General features: G+C 41.2%; 1 protein-coding gene across 5 annotated transcripts; it reads right to left on the reverse strand.

Annotated features, from left to right (window-relative positions):
- Positions 1-600: 600 nt before the first annotated feature.
- Positions 601-13076, reverse strand: LOC148071857 (UDP-N-acetylglucosamine--peptide N-acetylglucosaminyltransferase 110 kDa subunit). 5 transcript variants are annotated; one of them, XM_087799731.1, is made up of 22 exons: positions 12757-13076; positions 10794-10944; positions 10296-10539; positions 10133-10201; positions 6960-7076; positions 6805-6884; positions 5911-6106; positions 5700-5840; positions 5529-5629; positions 5028-5181; positions 4823-4924; positions 4541-4720; positions 4142-4300; positions 3942-4031; positions 3735-3860; positions 3487-3657; positions 3298-3414; positions 3055-3225; positions 2115-2267; positions 1793-2045; positions 1596-1719; positions 601-1530 (listed from the first exon to the last, which is right to left on the reverse strand). In XM_087799731.1, the coding sequence occupies exons 1-22, from the start codon at positions 12791-12793 to the stop codon at positions 1350-1352; spliced, it is 3117 nt and encodes a 1038-aa protein (XP_087655857.1). In that variant the 5' UTR covers positions 12794-13076; the 3' UTR covers positions 601-1349. The 5 variants fall into 5 exon arrangements, with proteins under 5 accessions (XP_087655857.1, XP_087655856.1, XP_087655855.1 ...); XM_087799730.1 differs by having other exon boundaries at positions 4523-4720; XM_087799729.1 differs by having other exon boundaries at positions 10794-10974.
- Between the last annotated feature and the right edge of the window lie 4549 nt (positions 13077-17625).

The raw sequence follows: 17625 nt of genomic DNA on the forward strand, positions 1-17625 counted from the left end.
AGGATACATTGTGGAGGGGTTACATCAAAAGCAGTTCAAACAGTTAGTCATGGTATCTTACAGATAACAGTCAAGGTTATTGTGCATCTGCTCATAACAAGGTCTTCTGTCAATCCTCCCTCCCGACTCGTTTCCTGTTTTTCACTTGCCCTTTAGTTGACCCCTCATTGGTTACATCTTGTGAGAGGTTTCAAACACATATGCATTGTAGTAAAGCAGTAAGCAGTTTAAAACACATTAATATTGTAATAAAGCAATATTTCTTTCACAGTATATAATTTTGTCCAATATTTTTAGAAAAAATATGAGGATAAATATTGGTTCATAGTTACACTAAAGCAATTGTAATCTTCTGATATACAATTAAAGCCTCTTTATTTAGCAAAGCTGCGAAATGCGTAAAAAAAACAAATCCAAATACCAATATCATTTTTTCATTTATTAGAATGCCCGGAATCCACGAAAAACATTTGAGGGCGCAGCAGAAAAGTGATTTAATCAAATTGTATTTAGTTTTGTGAGTCGTCTAATGAATTTAAAAAAAACCATCACATATGAATAGAAAATGGAATTCAGAGACAAAAAAACAACACAAACCACTTAAAGACATTTTCGTTTATTCTGAGCCATGGGGCCACAATGAGAGCAAAGAGTTGACAAATGATAGAAAAAAAAAAAAAAGAAAACATAAAATACTTACCGAGAGCAAACCTTGGAAAGAGTGATCAAAGCAAATTCATTTGTTTGGTTTTGGTAGAACATGTGGGCAATGTTCAGAGATCTGTTTTCCAGTCCTTTTTTTTTTTCTTACAAGCAGTGCAACAACAAGTGGACAGCAGCCAGAAACAGAGTCGACTCCTCCGTGAACACGCGTCAGTGGATTAATTTCAGAACCAGCTCGACAGATGCAGAGAAAGTCTTGACTCAGTTCAACTGGTGCAACACCTTTTTTTTTTTTTTTTAAAACACAAGAACCACTTTATCCATTTATAAATAGATCAACAAGGTAGATTGGGGGTCGTTTTTTTTTCTTCATTAGCCACACTTCGTCCTGCAGACACAGAAGCAAGATGCGATCCAAAAAGAAAAAAAGAAAAAAAAAAAAGAACAAGTACTGGAGAATGAGGGCCAATAAACCCCCCCCATGCTGACAAATATACTCAAGCTTAAGTCTCAGACCAAGTGAATCACGGCTGCAAGCTTGGGAAAACAAACATAAAATCCATCATGGCTGAAGTGGGTGTGAAGTTCATCGACAAGACTTTACCCAGTGGAGGGACTCTTCAGAATTGGGGGGTGAATAGAGTTGTGGGGAGGAGGGGGGGGGGGGGGGTGGGCATGGATGGAGTTCAAGTGCTCTCACTGGTCTCCACTGTTTGGATATTGAATAGGTGTTCTGGTTTGTTGCCTTTACTGTGATGATCCCACATCTGTAGGTAGAGCCGCTCCAGGTCGATGGTGTACTGTTTGGTGTTGAAGAGAGGGCTGCAGATGCGCTGCTTCCACACCCGCGAGCGAATCATCTTCAGGCTGAGGGAGATACGAGGGTCAGCCTCGGCTTCTTAAAAAAATATATATATAAATCTTTCACTTACTATTCCATGTCGGAGCCGAGCTTGACGGCGATGTCCTCGTAGTCCTGGCGACTTTGGGCGATGAGCTCGGGGCAGCCCAGGCAGCTGAGTTGCGAGGCCGCCACTCGGGAGGCCAGCGTCTCACCTGAACAACGACAACACATCCAGTTTGGAAAAGACCTTGAATCTGATGGGAGAACTGAGAGGTCCGATCGTACCTGGCATGGTGACCATCGGTGTTCCCGCCCAGAGGACGTCCATGCCTGTGGTGTGACCGTTGCACAGAGGCGTGTCCAGGCACACGTCGGCCAGCTGACCCCTCCTCACGTGCTCCTCCTTGGGAGCCACCGGGGAGAAGATGACCCGAGAGGCGGGGAGCCCCATGTTCTGGGCGTACTGCTGGATGTTTGGCTCGCCCACGGCCGGGAAGCGCAGCAGCCACAGAACACTGTTGGGCACACGCTTGAGGATCTGCAGGAAGAGGAACGGCTGTGAGTTCAAGCATGATCCATGAGAGCGCTTCTCTCTCGTCCCACTTACGTTGGCCCACATCTGAAGAGTGGGAGGGTCAATCTTGTAGAGCTGGTTGAAGTTGCAGTACACTATGGAATCCTCTGGAAGGCCATACTGGGAGCGTGTCGTCACGACGATGGTTCGTGGGACTTCCTCTCCGGTCGCAGCTTTGTTGTTGATCTAAGATGGTCGTCACACAATTTAACTTCAATCGTTCACATTTTTTTAATTTCTGATCTTCCAAATAACTATTTTCTACAGCTAAACTAAATGCTTGGAAAGGACTTAATTTCTGCCGCATACTTAAAACTTTAAATCATATAATCATAGTATTATGGTTTGTATTTTAATAAAGTATATATAAAATAAAGCCATTACATTCAAAGCGTTTGTTCGTTTTTGTGTTGCAATCGAACGCTAAATGGCAGTCATTACATCCTCCGCAGCTAAAGAAGATCCCGGCAATGACTGAGGATGAGAGGATACAGTTGACTCCAGCGTCTATTAAAGCTGGTGTTTGCTTTAGTTTATTTATAAACAAAAATATGTCCAGTTGCGACTTCATCATGCAATCTGTGAATTCTGCAACACCAGAGTCAAGTACTAACAAATATACATTTGTATATTTTACAGTATGGCAACACGTATCATTTCCCCTGTATCCTGATACTTCACTCCAGATTCTTGCCAATACACACCCCTTAAAAATGACACTTTTGCCACCTTCTCAGCTGTTGTATTCACCTTCCATTCAACTTTTGATGTTTTAATTTGCCGCTTTATGCATTATTATTCATATGCATTATTATTTAAGCATGATTTCTTAACTGGATATCCAAATACTATCTAGTTAATTCATACCATCTATCGTGAACGCCAAAAACATTCATCATGTTTTGTTTCAATACAAAATGTCACAACTAAAAGTAAAGCAAAAGTGACGTCCTGAAGACTTTCTTGAGCTCACCTGTGTCGTAGCCAAGCCGTTGCTGACCGTAAAGCTGTTGATGGTGACCTGGATCTGTCCCTGGTTGATCATGTTGATGATGGCCTCGGCCGCCGTGTTCATCGGGATCACAGGCATGGAAAGAGCCCCGTTATTTTCACCGACAGGCTCCTGGTTGTTATCGCACTTCATCTGGTCATCAAAAATAACATTACGTTTACAAACGTCTCTAATGTTAATTTTTCCTGTTCCGTGTCCACTCACCTTCATCACTTTGACATCTGGAAGACTATCCAGGAAAGCTTTCAGATCGATACCATTCAGGACAATACGATTGTCAAAGATGTGTCCATTGGATTTGAAATCAATAACAGCTTTTTTCTGTGTGGTTGAAAGACAAATGTCAAGTCAGATGTCAGAGACGCGTCAACATACAGCAAATCGAGGACAAACCTTCAGGTGAGGAAACATGTTGGCGTGATCGCCGATGAAGAAAGTGTGTGGCATGAAGGCGAGCTTCTCAGAATATTGATCGACCACTTCGACCGGTGAGGTTTCTTTGTCGGAGACAAGGTAGTCCATGAAGGGGGCCCCACTGGTTCCTGGGTAGCCAAGCCACATGGTCTACAAGAGAGGTATCACCAATTAGAATGTGTTTGACTGAGCCCGTCCACAAAGGGAGAACCTGGAGTTGAAAATACCTGAATAGGAGCGGGTCGAAGGGCAAACAGCTCATTCCTGGCTCCTTTGGTGTATCCATTCATGTTGACCAGAATGTGGAGGCCATCCTGGTGAATACGGTCGGCTGCCTTGCCGTTGCAAGGGATCTGCAAGTCAATCAACATTTCTTTTAAATATATATATATTGCCTTCTAGAAAAACAACAAGAGCACAAGATAATCACTTACCTGTGATAGGTCTGTGAAGTGGTGAGCCTCTGCAATGACTTTCACTCGGAAGTTGGTATTATCGTCAGGACTCAGTGCGTAGCAGAAAACCTTTAGTTAGAAACAGACGATTTAACATCATACCCAGGAAACAACAACAGTACAACTGAACCGATTTATGTGAAAAGTGAGTTGAACTGAGAATTAAATCGTTAACTGACCTCAAATTTCTCAGGGTTATGCATCCCAGGAATGGACTGCATCAGGTGGGAGGTTGGGTGGTTACCAAAGTCGGAGCTGACATAACCAACCCTCAGGCGGCCGTTGCTCGCCTTCAGATCCTTGGGATGCTCGTATGCAGGCTTGTGCAGTGCATTGATCTGTTCGGTGAGAAATGATAAAGCAATTAATATCAAGATCACACTGGGTTAAAAGAGTCCCAAGAAAAGATGAAGAATAAACGACGGGACACACCGACATCCCTGAAGTGTAACCATTCCCACATGTAGCTTACCCTGAATCCGTGCAAGGAGCCATGACACCAGCAAGCACCTTCCACCCTCCCCCCCCCACCCCCAAATATTAAATTAAACGTTACTTGCTTTCATCAGTGCGTGTACCTTGTCCAGGCAAAGATTTCCGTGGCGTTCGGCGATGGCCTTGCGGAAGCCGTGCGAAAGTGGGTACAGCATACTGTGGTGAGGGTGAACCGACGGGAGGCGGTTCTTGTCCAGCTGGTCGGCGACAATGCTGACCAGCTTCTTCATCCGCTCGTCGTAATCAGTCCAATCACACACAATCTGAAGAAAAGTGGGGGAGATCTCAATTAGCATTCTGCTGCAGTTGGGATATCAGAGTTTGGATTTGTCCGATTGAAGTCGTAGTTGTAGCTGCCATCTTACCTGAAGGCAATGGGCCAAGTTACAGTACGCGTCAGGAAAATCGGGCTTGAGTTTCAAGGCCGTGCGGTAAGATGCTATTGCCTCTGGTATGTTTCCAGAATCCTAACAGGAATAGTGAAAATATGAAGAAAGTATATATAGGGAAGGAACACTTCAGAAAGCTCAAAAACAGTGTTACACATGCAAAAGATATCGCGAGTCTTACCTTGTGAATCGAGGCCAAGTTACTGTGAGCATCAGCAAAGGCGGGATTGATCTGAATGGCACGGGTGTAACACTGCAGGGCCCCTTGAACGTCTTGCATTTCTTTCAGCGTGTTGCCCATGTTAGAGTAGGCGTCAGCAAATGTGGGGCTGATTCTGAAATAGTCAAATACACATTTAAAAATAAAAACGAGGACTTTCTTAAGAAACTAACTACCAGATATAAATATTATTGAAATGTAATATAAATGTTCATAAATATATTAATAAAAATATGCTGCACGCTTGTGATACTAATGCAAAGAAAATGCATTAACAAAGCTGTCAAACACCATCAAAATCCCATTGACTTCCTTTCCTTCAACCTCAATTTTAATTATATATGGTCTTTACATCATCTTTAACACTGGCCCCTTTACAAGTCACAACATGAACATTAATCTACCGGGCCCGGAGTTTGTCACATCTGCATTACAATATAAATTAATTGAACAGAAACCAACCTGATGGCCTCCTTGTAGTGCATGAGGGCCTCTTGGAGTTTCCCCTGCTGCTGGAGAACGCTGGCCAGGTTAGAATGAGCAGCCGCAAATTCCGGGAAAACCTGGGAGAAACCAAAAAGTTAAATAACCATAAACTGCATAAGAAGCATGTACTGTAGAACATGCATCTACCTCCAATGCTTTTCTGTAAAGTTGAACCGCATCCTCAATGTTGCCCTGCTCCCGCTTGATGTTAGCCAGGTTATTGAGTGAGTCGGCGTGGGTTGGACACAGACGTAAAGCTGTGTTGTAGCACTCCTCGGCTTCAGACACCTGAGTAAAGAATGGCAAGTATTACTTGGGATCATGCTTCAATGAACATGCTAGTAAACCCAACCCTTACATTTCCTTTCTCCTTCAGGGCGTTTGCCAGGTTGCAGTAGGCATCAGGGAAGTGAGGCTGCAACTCAATTGCTCGGCGGTATGTGTCGATGGCCAGGTCGATGAGTCCCTGCTCGTAGTAGACGCATGCCAGGTTTCCATGAACGACAGCATGGTTGGGGCTCAAGCTGAGAGCCCGCAGGTATCCAGCTACAGCTCTGTAACCAAGACATGGTCAAGATGAAACCCTGGAATTTCAAATCACTTAACTAACAGAGGTCCTAGAGGCACCTACATCTACATGTGTAAATAGGTACAAGGATAACAAATAATTAGTTTACACGCCTGGTTTTTCTACTCGTTCATTTTCTAGCCAATATATACATGTCTGCATGGAGAAGCAGAGCTGCTGTTGACCAATGAGGTGTGAATTTTGTGCGATGTTGGAGGCGGAAGCGGGTTGGGAATATTAAGTTTTGATGTCATCTTGACTGACAAGCTTTTAAAAATAACAGTTAAAAAGAAATAAGACTATAAGTAAAACAATTGTATCCATACACAAATGGGTTTAAAATGTCCAAAAATACCAGTTAAAAACAAAGTGCACATCAATATTTGAGAAAATGTTAAAGGGTTTTCATTGCAACTTTTATTCAGAAGAATTTGGTAAATAAAGTTTGACTATTTATCCGTTATGCTGGCTTTAGTGAGTCTACAATAATGCGTTTTTGTCTCACCACCACGGGAAAGGATTTGGCGTAATGGGATTACGAAGTGTGACCTGTAACACTATGTTTAAAAACCAATTACACTTGTACAAAAAATAGCATACACCCCTGGCACGTACAAAGATCCATGTAGAAAATTGAAGGTTTTCATTTCACAATACAGAGACAGATAGTGAAGATCGACTCACCTGTCGAAAATACGAGCCTCCTTCAAAACATTTCCTAAATTAATGTAAGCATCAAGGAAATTTGGATCCAGAGTCACTGCCTGTTGAAACACAAGAAAGCATGGTAAGCGACAACAATGGTGCATGTGTAGAGAAGAGAGAGAAACAACACTGACCTTTTCAAAATGGTGTATAGCCAGCCATATCTCTCCCTGGGCATTAAACACACAACCCAAGTTGCTCCAAGCCACAGCAAAGTTAGGCTGAGTCTCGATGGCTTTCAGGTAGCAAGCCTTCAATGTGTTTACAACAAAAAAAAAAAAACAGAGGAGAGGAGGATAGAAGAGGGGAGAGGTTGGGGGAATGTAGGGTAGAGGAAAGGGGGTTGTAAAATAAAAGATTGAAAAGTGAGAAAAAAAACAAAAAGGGAAGAGAAGACAAAATTAGTGGCCGTCTCCAATAAAGCAAAAAGTGAGTCTGCAGCATGGGCTCGCCTGCGCATCTTTCTGCCGCGCAAAGCTGCAATGCTTTTTCCTACGCTGCGCGGATCCGACCAAATACCAACACGAAGGCCCGCATATTGCAGTCGTGACTTTGATCGCTCTTATCAAAAAAAAAAAACTTTCCTTAAGCGGTGGAAACAATCGTTCCATGTCGTGAGACATCAACAGAAACCATTAACGTTAGGTCACAACCTGGGATGCAGGCCCATTCGTGCCGGCGATGGTCCCTGAAATGCGGGCGCAACAAGATACGCAAGCGCGCGGGTGTGTTACGCCAACACACCTCAACAGTTTGCAGAACGCTCGCGTGACCTGGCCGCTTGGCTCAGGTCTTCTTTTCGCTGCCGCGCTTCATAGCATCATCAGTAGCAGACCAAACCGCCCTGGCTCAGAGCCTCCAGCGCCTGTCGATGCGTTTGAATCCACAAAATTCTCAGCAGTGAAGAGACTTTGTGGGGAATTGAGAAACACAGACCAGGAATATGATATGGGGGATTTGTTGTTAAGGTGGATTTTCATTTCATTTAAAATAACTGGGCTTTTTGGAGACCAAATGTGTCCTAAATAGGTTTGTTTAGGAGCAAGGCTGCCAGTGAGTGAGGAGTGGTCCACAACCAATATGCTATAGGAAAGGGGTTCGGGATCGCTCGCTTGCGCCTCTAAAAGTAGTTTTTCGGTGTCGCTGCGCGGCCCCTGCGCTACTGCAGACCCACAGCGCAAAATCTGCATCATCAGAACGCTGCAACTTCAATTAAGGAAGGAAAACAAAACAGGAAAACGTAAACAACATGAGAGTTAGAGGGCTCTTACTCGTAATTAACGCTTCCTTATCCAATGTTTGTAATTACAGAATTTTGGTCATTAGTATAAGCATATTTAGGAAATGCTTACTGTAACATGTTATGATTTTTTTTTTTTCTTTCTCTTTCGCTCTTCGAAGATGCCACAAGACAGAGGAGCTCAAGCATGAAGTGAGGTGGTTTTTTTTTTTTTTTTTTCTTTCGTTGGCATTTACAAACCCGTTACCATATTTTTGGACTTTGTCAGAGTGGTGGCCGCGGCAGGCTGGAAGGAGAGGAGAAGACTGAGGCTGCCCTAGAGTTCCTTTCCACCGGGCACCTACGCAGGAATAGTGTCACCCACCTGAAACCTTCTAAATAACAATATCAGTCGTGGAAAAAACCAAGAGAGACAAAATCAGAAAACAGGATCGTTAGTAAGTTATCAAACAATACAATCCTCTTTAAAAAAAAAAAAAAATGGACACAGCAAAAAAAACACTTCCGTAATTCATCCATGCAATGAATTGTTCGTCTCAAATAAGACAAAAGTAATGGTATAAAGGAAGCTGTGAGGGAAGAAAGGCATCTGTTTCTTAAGGCTTTCATTTTTAACGATTTAATTCAATTTGCAAACTGAACTAGAGGAGGACAGTTACTGGCTTGATCTTGCTTGAACTGATCAATTCATTTGGAATATTGCATGTTTGAGGGAAAAAAAAGGGAAGTTAATATTCATTGATTTAATACATCAGATTTGCACTTAAGCATTTTGCAAAATGTGTAAGATTGTCTTGTCTTGCTTTCTTGAATCCTGATCAATGGAGGTAGGGAGAAAACTTTGAGGTGTTATTTATTCGAATATAGAATCCGCCACAGCTCTGGAATAAAGAAGTCATCGCTGATGCTGCGCGGTCCTGCCTCTCTAGATGAGCATCTGACGCAGGAGGTGGAGTGCAGATTAGGAGTCGTGTGTCTGACGGGTGGCCTGAGCGGGCCATTTGCTCTTCTTTTTTTTAACTAGTTCGGGGAATTGGCAGAGGGGGGAATAGATTTGAGAGTTGAATGCACGCCAATCTTTGTGCCTGTAAAGCACTGGGTTCACGATACGATAAAAAAAAAAGAAGAGCATTTGAAAGTCAGAAAGACAACTCTGAGCGCGCACACTCCACCGATCCTAAGCAAGCGCGCGAGGGCTGGAGCGACAGAGCGGGAAAGTTTGTCACTTCCCTTACACTCCTCCCCACTCCACAACCCCCCCTCTAGCACAAAATACGATGGTCTCTAACCGCTAGAACTCCACAGCTCCAGAGCCGAACAAAACTATGAGGGGCAGGTGGAAAATTTAGGGCCGTCTTTCAGGGGATGAAGTAGACAGGACTCGGTAGAGGTGGGAAAAAACCCTTTGCATCAAAAGTTTGGGGATTATCCTTACATGGGGGGACTCTGGAGTCTCGCAGCTAGGGTCAGAAACCATCTTATCTTATGTATTGCAAAGATAAACTAGCTTTTCATCAGTTCATATATCCTTCAGAGACCGAGCCAGCATTTGCCTCCAAAAAAAATTCAACTCTGTAGAGGGATTGTTTCCAATTCATCAAAAAAACAATTGTGAAAAGGTTTTATTCAAGTTTGGCCTTTCTTCCTGTGGAGGCGGGGTCAGGAGGGTCTAGCAAAAGGTCATGGTAAAGCAAAGGAAACAAAAACTAAAAAAAGAAAAGTGTAGGCGGTGAATATTGCCGCCTATTTATTTCGAAAAATAAAATAAAAAAAAGAATAATCCCTGTCCTGGCTAAAAAAAGAAAAAGAAGATGGAATCTAATCCAGGTTAATTTATCTTGAATAAGGAACAAAAGTCAAAAATTTTAAGATAAAAAAAAAAAAGATTTAATTTTGGACTATAAGTCTAATGTATGTTATGTTGTTTTTTTTTAAACTGGGTGTCATAACTATAACTGAACTAACTAGCGGTAGATAAAAATATGGAAAAAATAATAAACTATAAATCAATAAAAAAATAAAAGAAATAAAAACATGTTCCCACAGTGCCCACTTCCAATAACATACCTTGGCCTCTTCCAAACGCCCGAGGGCTTTAAGTAAGTTTCCCAAGTCACTGCGCACACAGTATAGATCCTAGAAAAGCAGAAACCAAAAAAAAAAAAACATTTTTGTTCAGTAAAACGCTTAAAAAAAAGTGAAATGCAAAAATGAGATGCAAGGCACTTACGGGGTTATATTGCAGAGCGGACACGTACGCCTGCACCGCTCCCTCCATGTCGCCCGCCGCCACCAGAGCGGCCGCCAGGTTGATGTATCCATCGATGAAGTCCGGCTTCAGTCGTAAAGCGTGTCGGTAATGCTCTATGGCCTCCTGGAGTTGCCCTCGCTCTTTGTATACGTTCCCCAGGTTGGAGTACGCCTCGGCGAGCATTGGGTTCTGTTTGATGGCCAACGTGCTGAAATGAGCGGACCTGCACCATCAAACAATCACATGTTACGGACCGTGTTTATCAGCAAACACTACATAAAAAGAGGTCACAACAGCGGTGCAAATCTACAAAAAGGTCACCAACACCGCATCTGTAAACAAGTAAACAAAAGCCACCACCAGAGGTAAAGCAAAAGCGATGAAGAGTGACTGGTTTAGGAAGACTTTGCCTACGATTTCCCGGGTCTTTCAATTATGAAAAATCTGTAAACCCTCCGGCAGACTCCGACACCTCACCTGTCAAGTCTTCGGCATTGAAAGTGAATAGAGGAGAGGAGAAGCAGCACTCCCGTGTTATCGGGCTCTTGGCGCCACAGCTGCATGCAGTGGCGCTCGGCTGCCTCGAAGTCCCCGGACTGGTACTCCCGGTGTGCCAGCTCAGCCAACCCTTGGAAGGAAAGCATACGTTTTGTTGGTTCTGGAGCACCAACACAGGCCAAGGAGGGGGGAAGACAACATGTTAGAGGTGATGGAAGAAAATAATAAGACATATGAATAAATAATGTAAATGTATTCTAATAAATGTCTGATCAAAAGTTGAACTTTTAAGTATAATAATAAAAAAAAAAGCAATGATGATTTAACACAAAGTCAAGCAATTGGAAAAAAAAAAGGATGCAAAATTTAAGTTGTGGTCTTTGAGACATGCTTTAAATTAAGCGACAACTAAAACAGGTGCCACAGAAAGTCGAAGATTAAAAAGAAAAGTAAAGCAGTATTTCTTAACAATACATTATTGTCCAAGTCAAATTTAGACTGTTAATTTGATTTTGCCGTACTGCTCTAAATACGTTCTTGGGTTAAAATGTAAAGATGTTTGAAACGGCATGCATGAGATGATGGGGACACATTTGAGGGGAGCACATATAAAGGTGGGGACACGTTACCAAATTCATCAATTTCACATCAGAGATAGAAAATGCAAAACCAAACACTTGTCCCTTATGTGACCTGAACACAAATTGCAACTTAATACTTTGGACTGAATGATAAATACCGTTGACAGTCTGAAACTGCCTTCTTTATCACCGTGATGCTCTTCAAAATATTTAACGTCTCCATACACTTAAGGCTTTTACGATCAATCGACTCTTTGACCCGGAACGCTATTATAAGAAACGTTTCACTTTACAATCGCAGGAAAAGATAAGCCGTCACGGGCAATATGTCGTAAACCAAACAAGATTGTGCAGTGCAAACAGAAAGTATTTCAATTTTTTTCTTGCTTAAGAGAACAGATTTTGATATTTGACTAGTTAGACTTTAAGTTTCATTTGAGGAGATACAACTCAAAACAACGTAACAATGTTAAGTGCAGTAAATACTTTTGAAGAAGTCATAGAAAGAAGGTAAGGTAAGGTAAAATTGAAAATGATTCTGAAAGCAGTTACACAATTCTATAAGCAACGAACATGAGACATTTTAATTAACAAGGCAAACACTTTTAAATGCATACCAAATCAGAATTTTTATGAAGTTGTGTGTATATATATATACACAACACGAAAGTATACATTATGCAATTCATCTGTAATTATATGAATAATGTATGACACTTAGGATCCGCCACGTTTTATACAACAATAGACGTGTGTATTGGCACGAACCTGGGGGTAAGATACGTATTATACATACAGTAGTTACAAGGATATATAGAATGATTGAAAATGTATTAGTTTTGAAAACAAAATATGGCCCAATTACCGGCTTTAAAAGCGGCAAGGGTCGATTGTATCCTCTCGTCCACAGTCATTACCGGGATCTCGCGAGATTTAATTGATTATTGAGTTGCGCAGTAAGCCATGATTGCTACTAGCTAGCGGCTATTATTAATGAATAAAACGCCAATAATATTGGCATTTTATTTGTAAACAACAATGTATTTTGTACACATAAACCACGAAGATCATGATAAAACGAAACGTGTTTTGAAAGCACAAAACACGTTTTAAAAACATATTACAGAATCTTATCTTAGCACACGTGATATAGCAATTTTCCCCGCCCTTATATATGTCATATTAGATATCTTTATCACTTTAAAATAATGTTTTTCAGTCACGTAGAATAGATAATAGAATAGCTCGAATAGATGTCTTTAGTGCTCGATCGAGCATAGATAGCATTGCTAATGGCTGCCCCCAACGTTATCCGCCATTTCTGTTTGACACAATATTAGAAAGAGAGAAAGCTAACCCACCTGTGCTGTCCGCCACGTTCCCCACTGAGCTCGCCATCTCCTCGGTCTTCGTGTCCTGCACGGTGGTCGTCAATGTGCCAGCTGTCGGGCTCCGATCTAAGAGAAACGTCCCGAACAGCTCGTCCTTTGCTGCGGCTATGGCGAGGGGTAGAGAAGCTAGGAGGATAAGCTCAAGCTCTCGCTCCAAAATGTCGCGCCTCGTTGACCGGGTAGACGTTGCGAAATGTCACGAAATAATGGAGGGATATTGCAGAACATTACACGGGGGAAATAAAGAAAGCCACGTTTTGAGTTGCGAGAGCGACAACGGTAACCTCCTCTCAACAAAGCAGGCAGGAACATAAAATGGCGAAATGGGTGGAACTCGATTTTTTTTAAGAGAAAGTAGTCCCCTTGCTTTGTCGCTGGGGTTTTATCAGTATGTCACCCGCTGTGACTATTATTCTTAACACTGACTTTGCGAATTAATCATATATTTCAAAGTCTTAAAAGAGAGTTTGGCTTTATTGTTCATATTTTTTAAATAAATGGGTGCAAATCCCAGTTGGCGGAGGAGCACACTGGTGCAATGACACAAAGCGCGGTGCATTAAAATGTGATGAGGCGCTGCAGAGACGAACATTCTAAAAATAATATTTTTAACCAGGACACGATTTAGAAGAAGAAAAAAAAGACACACAAACAAGGCTGATGGACATTTAAAGAATGCTTTCAAAAACAATTTATTGAAATTGTTGCAGATTCAAACTTAAAACGACTTTTCTGATTATCATCATCTATCCCAGCTAGTTGGGGCGAGAGGGAGGGACACCTGACAAAAGTCTTGTCTCTTATCTAAGTCGTAGGAACAACAAATAATAACTTGACCTATAGTTGGAACCAGAAATGGCTTCTATGAAAGGCAAAGAATGCTTATCGTACCAAAATAATTAAAATAATATAAATGTATAATTCAATTAGTTTTATCATTTAATTAGGGCAGAAAGGTCAGATTTTGCTTCGACAAAAGTCTTGTCGCATACAAAAACGAATGTATTGGTACAACTTAAGGTAAGGTAAGGTAAAACTTTATTTTTTCCCCGAAGGAGACCTCCTGAGGGAAATTGTTTTTTTTCCAATAGCCAATACATACAGCATTTTTTTTATAGAAAATAAATCAAAAATAAAATAAGAACAAGAACATAAAGAGAAAGAACAAGATGACACAATCTAAGTCTAAAGATAAAGACAAAGAACATAGATCAAAGAAAAACAACAAAGACAAAGGATACAGAGACTAACATAGAACAGAACATCATGATACTTTCACTCCACTCCTGCCCCCGAACTCAGAAACTTACATGTTTACTTTATTTTGAATAGACAAAAATGCTACAATAACATCAGGACATAAAGTAAGGGTGCCTTGGGAAGAAGAATAAATATCGCGTATGACTCCCATGAGCTTGGAGGACTGCATCCATACGCCTCGGCAATGACCTTAAAAATGTATTGATGAAGTCATCTGGAATAGCAAAGAAGATTCTTTGGTTTCATCTTCCAAGCCTCCTCCTTATATGCTCACTTATGTTTATGTCTGGTGACTGGGCTGGCTAATCCTGGAGCATCTTGACCTTCTTTGCCTTCAGGAACTGTGATGTTTAGGCTGAAGTATGAGACATAGCACCATCCTGCTGAAGACCTTGCTACTTCTACTTTCTTGGTACTTCAGGCTGTTGATCCACTCTGCAGATCTCTCGCGTGATTTGAGACCCAGCTTTGGTTCTTCAGGCTCTTGATGATCAGCACTTAGGACTGTGGTTGAATCGTTGACATTTTATGAGAGGACACGTTGTACTTCCCATGAATGTCTGGTGTGCTGGGGCTCGTTTTATAAACACCTGGGAATGTGTTAATAACAGTATCTGTCACAGGTGAAGCTCTAATGTGTGATGGTTGAATTATTTAAAGACAAGACTTTTGTCGAAGCAAAACCTGACCTTTTTTGCCCTAATTAAATAAAAAAACGAATTGAATAATACAAAACCTTATTTTGGTATGATAAGCATAATCTTTGCCTGTCATATGAGCCATTTCTGATTCCAATTGATCAACTACAGGTCAAGTTATTATTTGTTTTTCCTACTTAACTTAATTAAGCGACAAGACTTTTGGGTACTGGTACAGGGACTGTACAAATGTGAAGGGCATTCATTTGTTTATTGTTTGAATACTGATAAGATCCTGTTTCTCTTTACGTCACATTATTATTTTACTTCTTCTGACCAAATTTTGCACCGCATCTCCTCACACCTTGTGTGTGTTTGCGTGTGTGTGTGTGTGTGTTAGCCTGAGAACTACAAATGTGTTCAGGTAAATGTTTACTATACGATTATGATACAAGAACCACATGAAATTATGTGTTTTCATTAAGCTACAGAAAACTTGTGTCGTCCTACACTGCGCATGGAGTCTGTCAGTGACGCCTGTGTAGATACATAGACATGTACCGGTATAAATAGACGCTGAATAGACTGAACATGCATAAAAGCACCACCATCTTGGTACAGTGCCATCAGAGGCAGCGGCGCATTAACAACTACAGGGAAAGGTACTTCTTAATCTTAAAATACAATTATTTGCTGATTCTTCAAATGGTTTGGTATGTATTTGATTAATCTAACAAATTCATCATATTCAATTTAAAAATATATATTTTATAGTAAAATATTCCTTCTTATAATGTCTATCTGGTGCAGCGATTTATGATCACTTTCATAGATTCTACTATAGACGTAATGCAGGAGCGAGTGGCACAGTACCAAGATGGCTTCCCTGTACACACAACCTTCTGTTGGGCAGTCTAGGTACAATTTAGGTAAGGTACGGTAATGTTAAACTTGATTGATCCCTTGTTTTTTTCCAATAGCCACAGAAAATACAGCAATTTTTCATAAAAAATAAATCAAAATAAAATAAGAACAAGAACATAAAGAGAAAGAAGATGATACAATCTAAGTCTAAAGACAAAGAACATAGCTCAAAGAAAAACAACAAAGACAAGGATAGAAAGACTAACATAGAACAGAACATTGAGATACTTTCACTCCACTCCTGCCCCCAAACTCAGAATTGTACAATCTAATAGCCCGAGGAATGAATGAGTCCTGGAGTCTATTTGTTTTGCACCTGGGTAGGAGCATTCGTTCTCCTTCTGCTTCTCTGCTCACTGATGACAGTGTTCAGAGGATGACCGTCATCATCCATGATGGACAGTAGTTTGTTCAATGATCTCCTCTCAGCAACTGTCACCAGTGAGTCCAGCTTTATTCCAACCACAGAGCCAGCCCTCCTGATCAACCTGTCCAACCTGTTGACACTCCTCTTGGACACATTTTCACCCCAACAAACTACAGCATAGAACATGACACTGGCCACCACAGACTAGTAGAACATGCAGAGGAGCTTCTTGCAGATGTTAAATGATCGCAGCCTCCTCAGAAAGTACAGTCTACTCTGAACTTTCTTATATACATGGTCTGTGTTGCAGGACCAGTCCAGTTTACTGTCCAGCCACACCGCGGTACTTATAGTTGTCAACTATCTCCACCTCCTCGCCTCTGATGGACACTGGACGTGGCTTTGTCCTGGACCTCCCGAAGTCCAAGACCAGCTCCTTGGTCTTTGAGGTGTTCAGCTGGTCAGTACAAGTGGTGTCCCCCCAACAATTTCGGTCCCTCTACTTCCTACGCGATGACGTCACATATGTGACGTCTCTGTAAAATATTTTTTATGGGTTAAAAAAACGTCAACAGAACGTTTACATGATACTTTTTTGAGATACAAAATTGATACATACTCTCCAATCTCTTGTATGGCCTGAGGCGTTTGACATTGACTTTTTGGTGCCTCCCGTCACTTTTCCTCACTGTTGCCACACCTTTTGACCAGATGCTGGAAATGGTGAAAGGACCCTGGTGTGGACTGGACAGGGCTGGTGAGAACTTCACTTTTGGGCTTCCTGAGATGAGGACATCGTCTCTAACATTGGATGAGGACCTATCACAAGTACATGGTTCATTAGTTGTTTTTTCTTCCTCTGTGATAGAATTAGAGCTTTATTGAAGTACATAACACTGAAAGATTTGGTTATTCTTTAAAACCTCCTCTGCTATTTGATGAAACATTCCGATGTAAAAACTTAAACATTGCCATAATGAGAAAATATGACCAATTCAGTCCAAGTTGTTTGTAAATGACTTTCTAATAAACAAACTCAGATGCTCTTGATTCTCTTTTTTATATACATATAAAAATAGAAATCAGCCAAAGTTGCTCAGCCAACTTCTGAATTGCTGACAACTGTAAACATGCAGTTTTTTTTTTACTTCATCCTCTTTGCCATCTTTTTCTTTTGATTGTGTTGGAGATTGAATTGTAATGGAGAAAGTGTCTCTATAGGTCCATCAAATATGGGTCTTTTATTCAGCCTTATCATGAGCAGTGAGAGGAATTCTTTCTTCAGGCCACCAGTCCAGACCTTTTTCCGACCTTCCAGCTGAGATCTTGGGGAGGAGGTCAAGAATATTTTTTATTTTGAGAGAAGTTCCATCCCAGATTTCAGAGAGACAAACTTTTATTCAGTTTTGAGAGTCAGGTTTTCAATAACTTCTGAACCAGACGCGGTTCTAGCATGAAAACAGAAATGGGAAAAGTATTCATAAATGAAAGCTTATAAGTGTACAAGTTAAACCTGACGAAGCTAACAGAACAATAAAATATTAAATATAAATATTGATGCTTTATGACACTCGGAGCGTGATATTAGATGAAGTTTACTTACTTTTTATTCTCTTTCGTTCAAAATCTTCCGCTACTTGTCGCTTCAGT

Source organism: Callionymus lyra, chromosome 9 (genome assembly GCF_982586985.1).
Source record: "Callionymus lyra chromosome 9, fCalLyr1.hap1.1, whole genome shotgun sequence".
Classification (NCBI taxonomy): domain Eukaryota; kingdom Metazoa; phylum Chordata; class Actinopteri; order Syngnathiformes; family Callionymidae; genus Callionymus; species Callionymus lyra.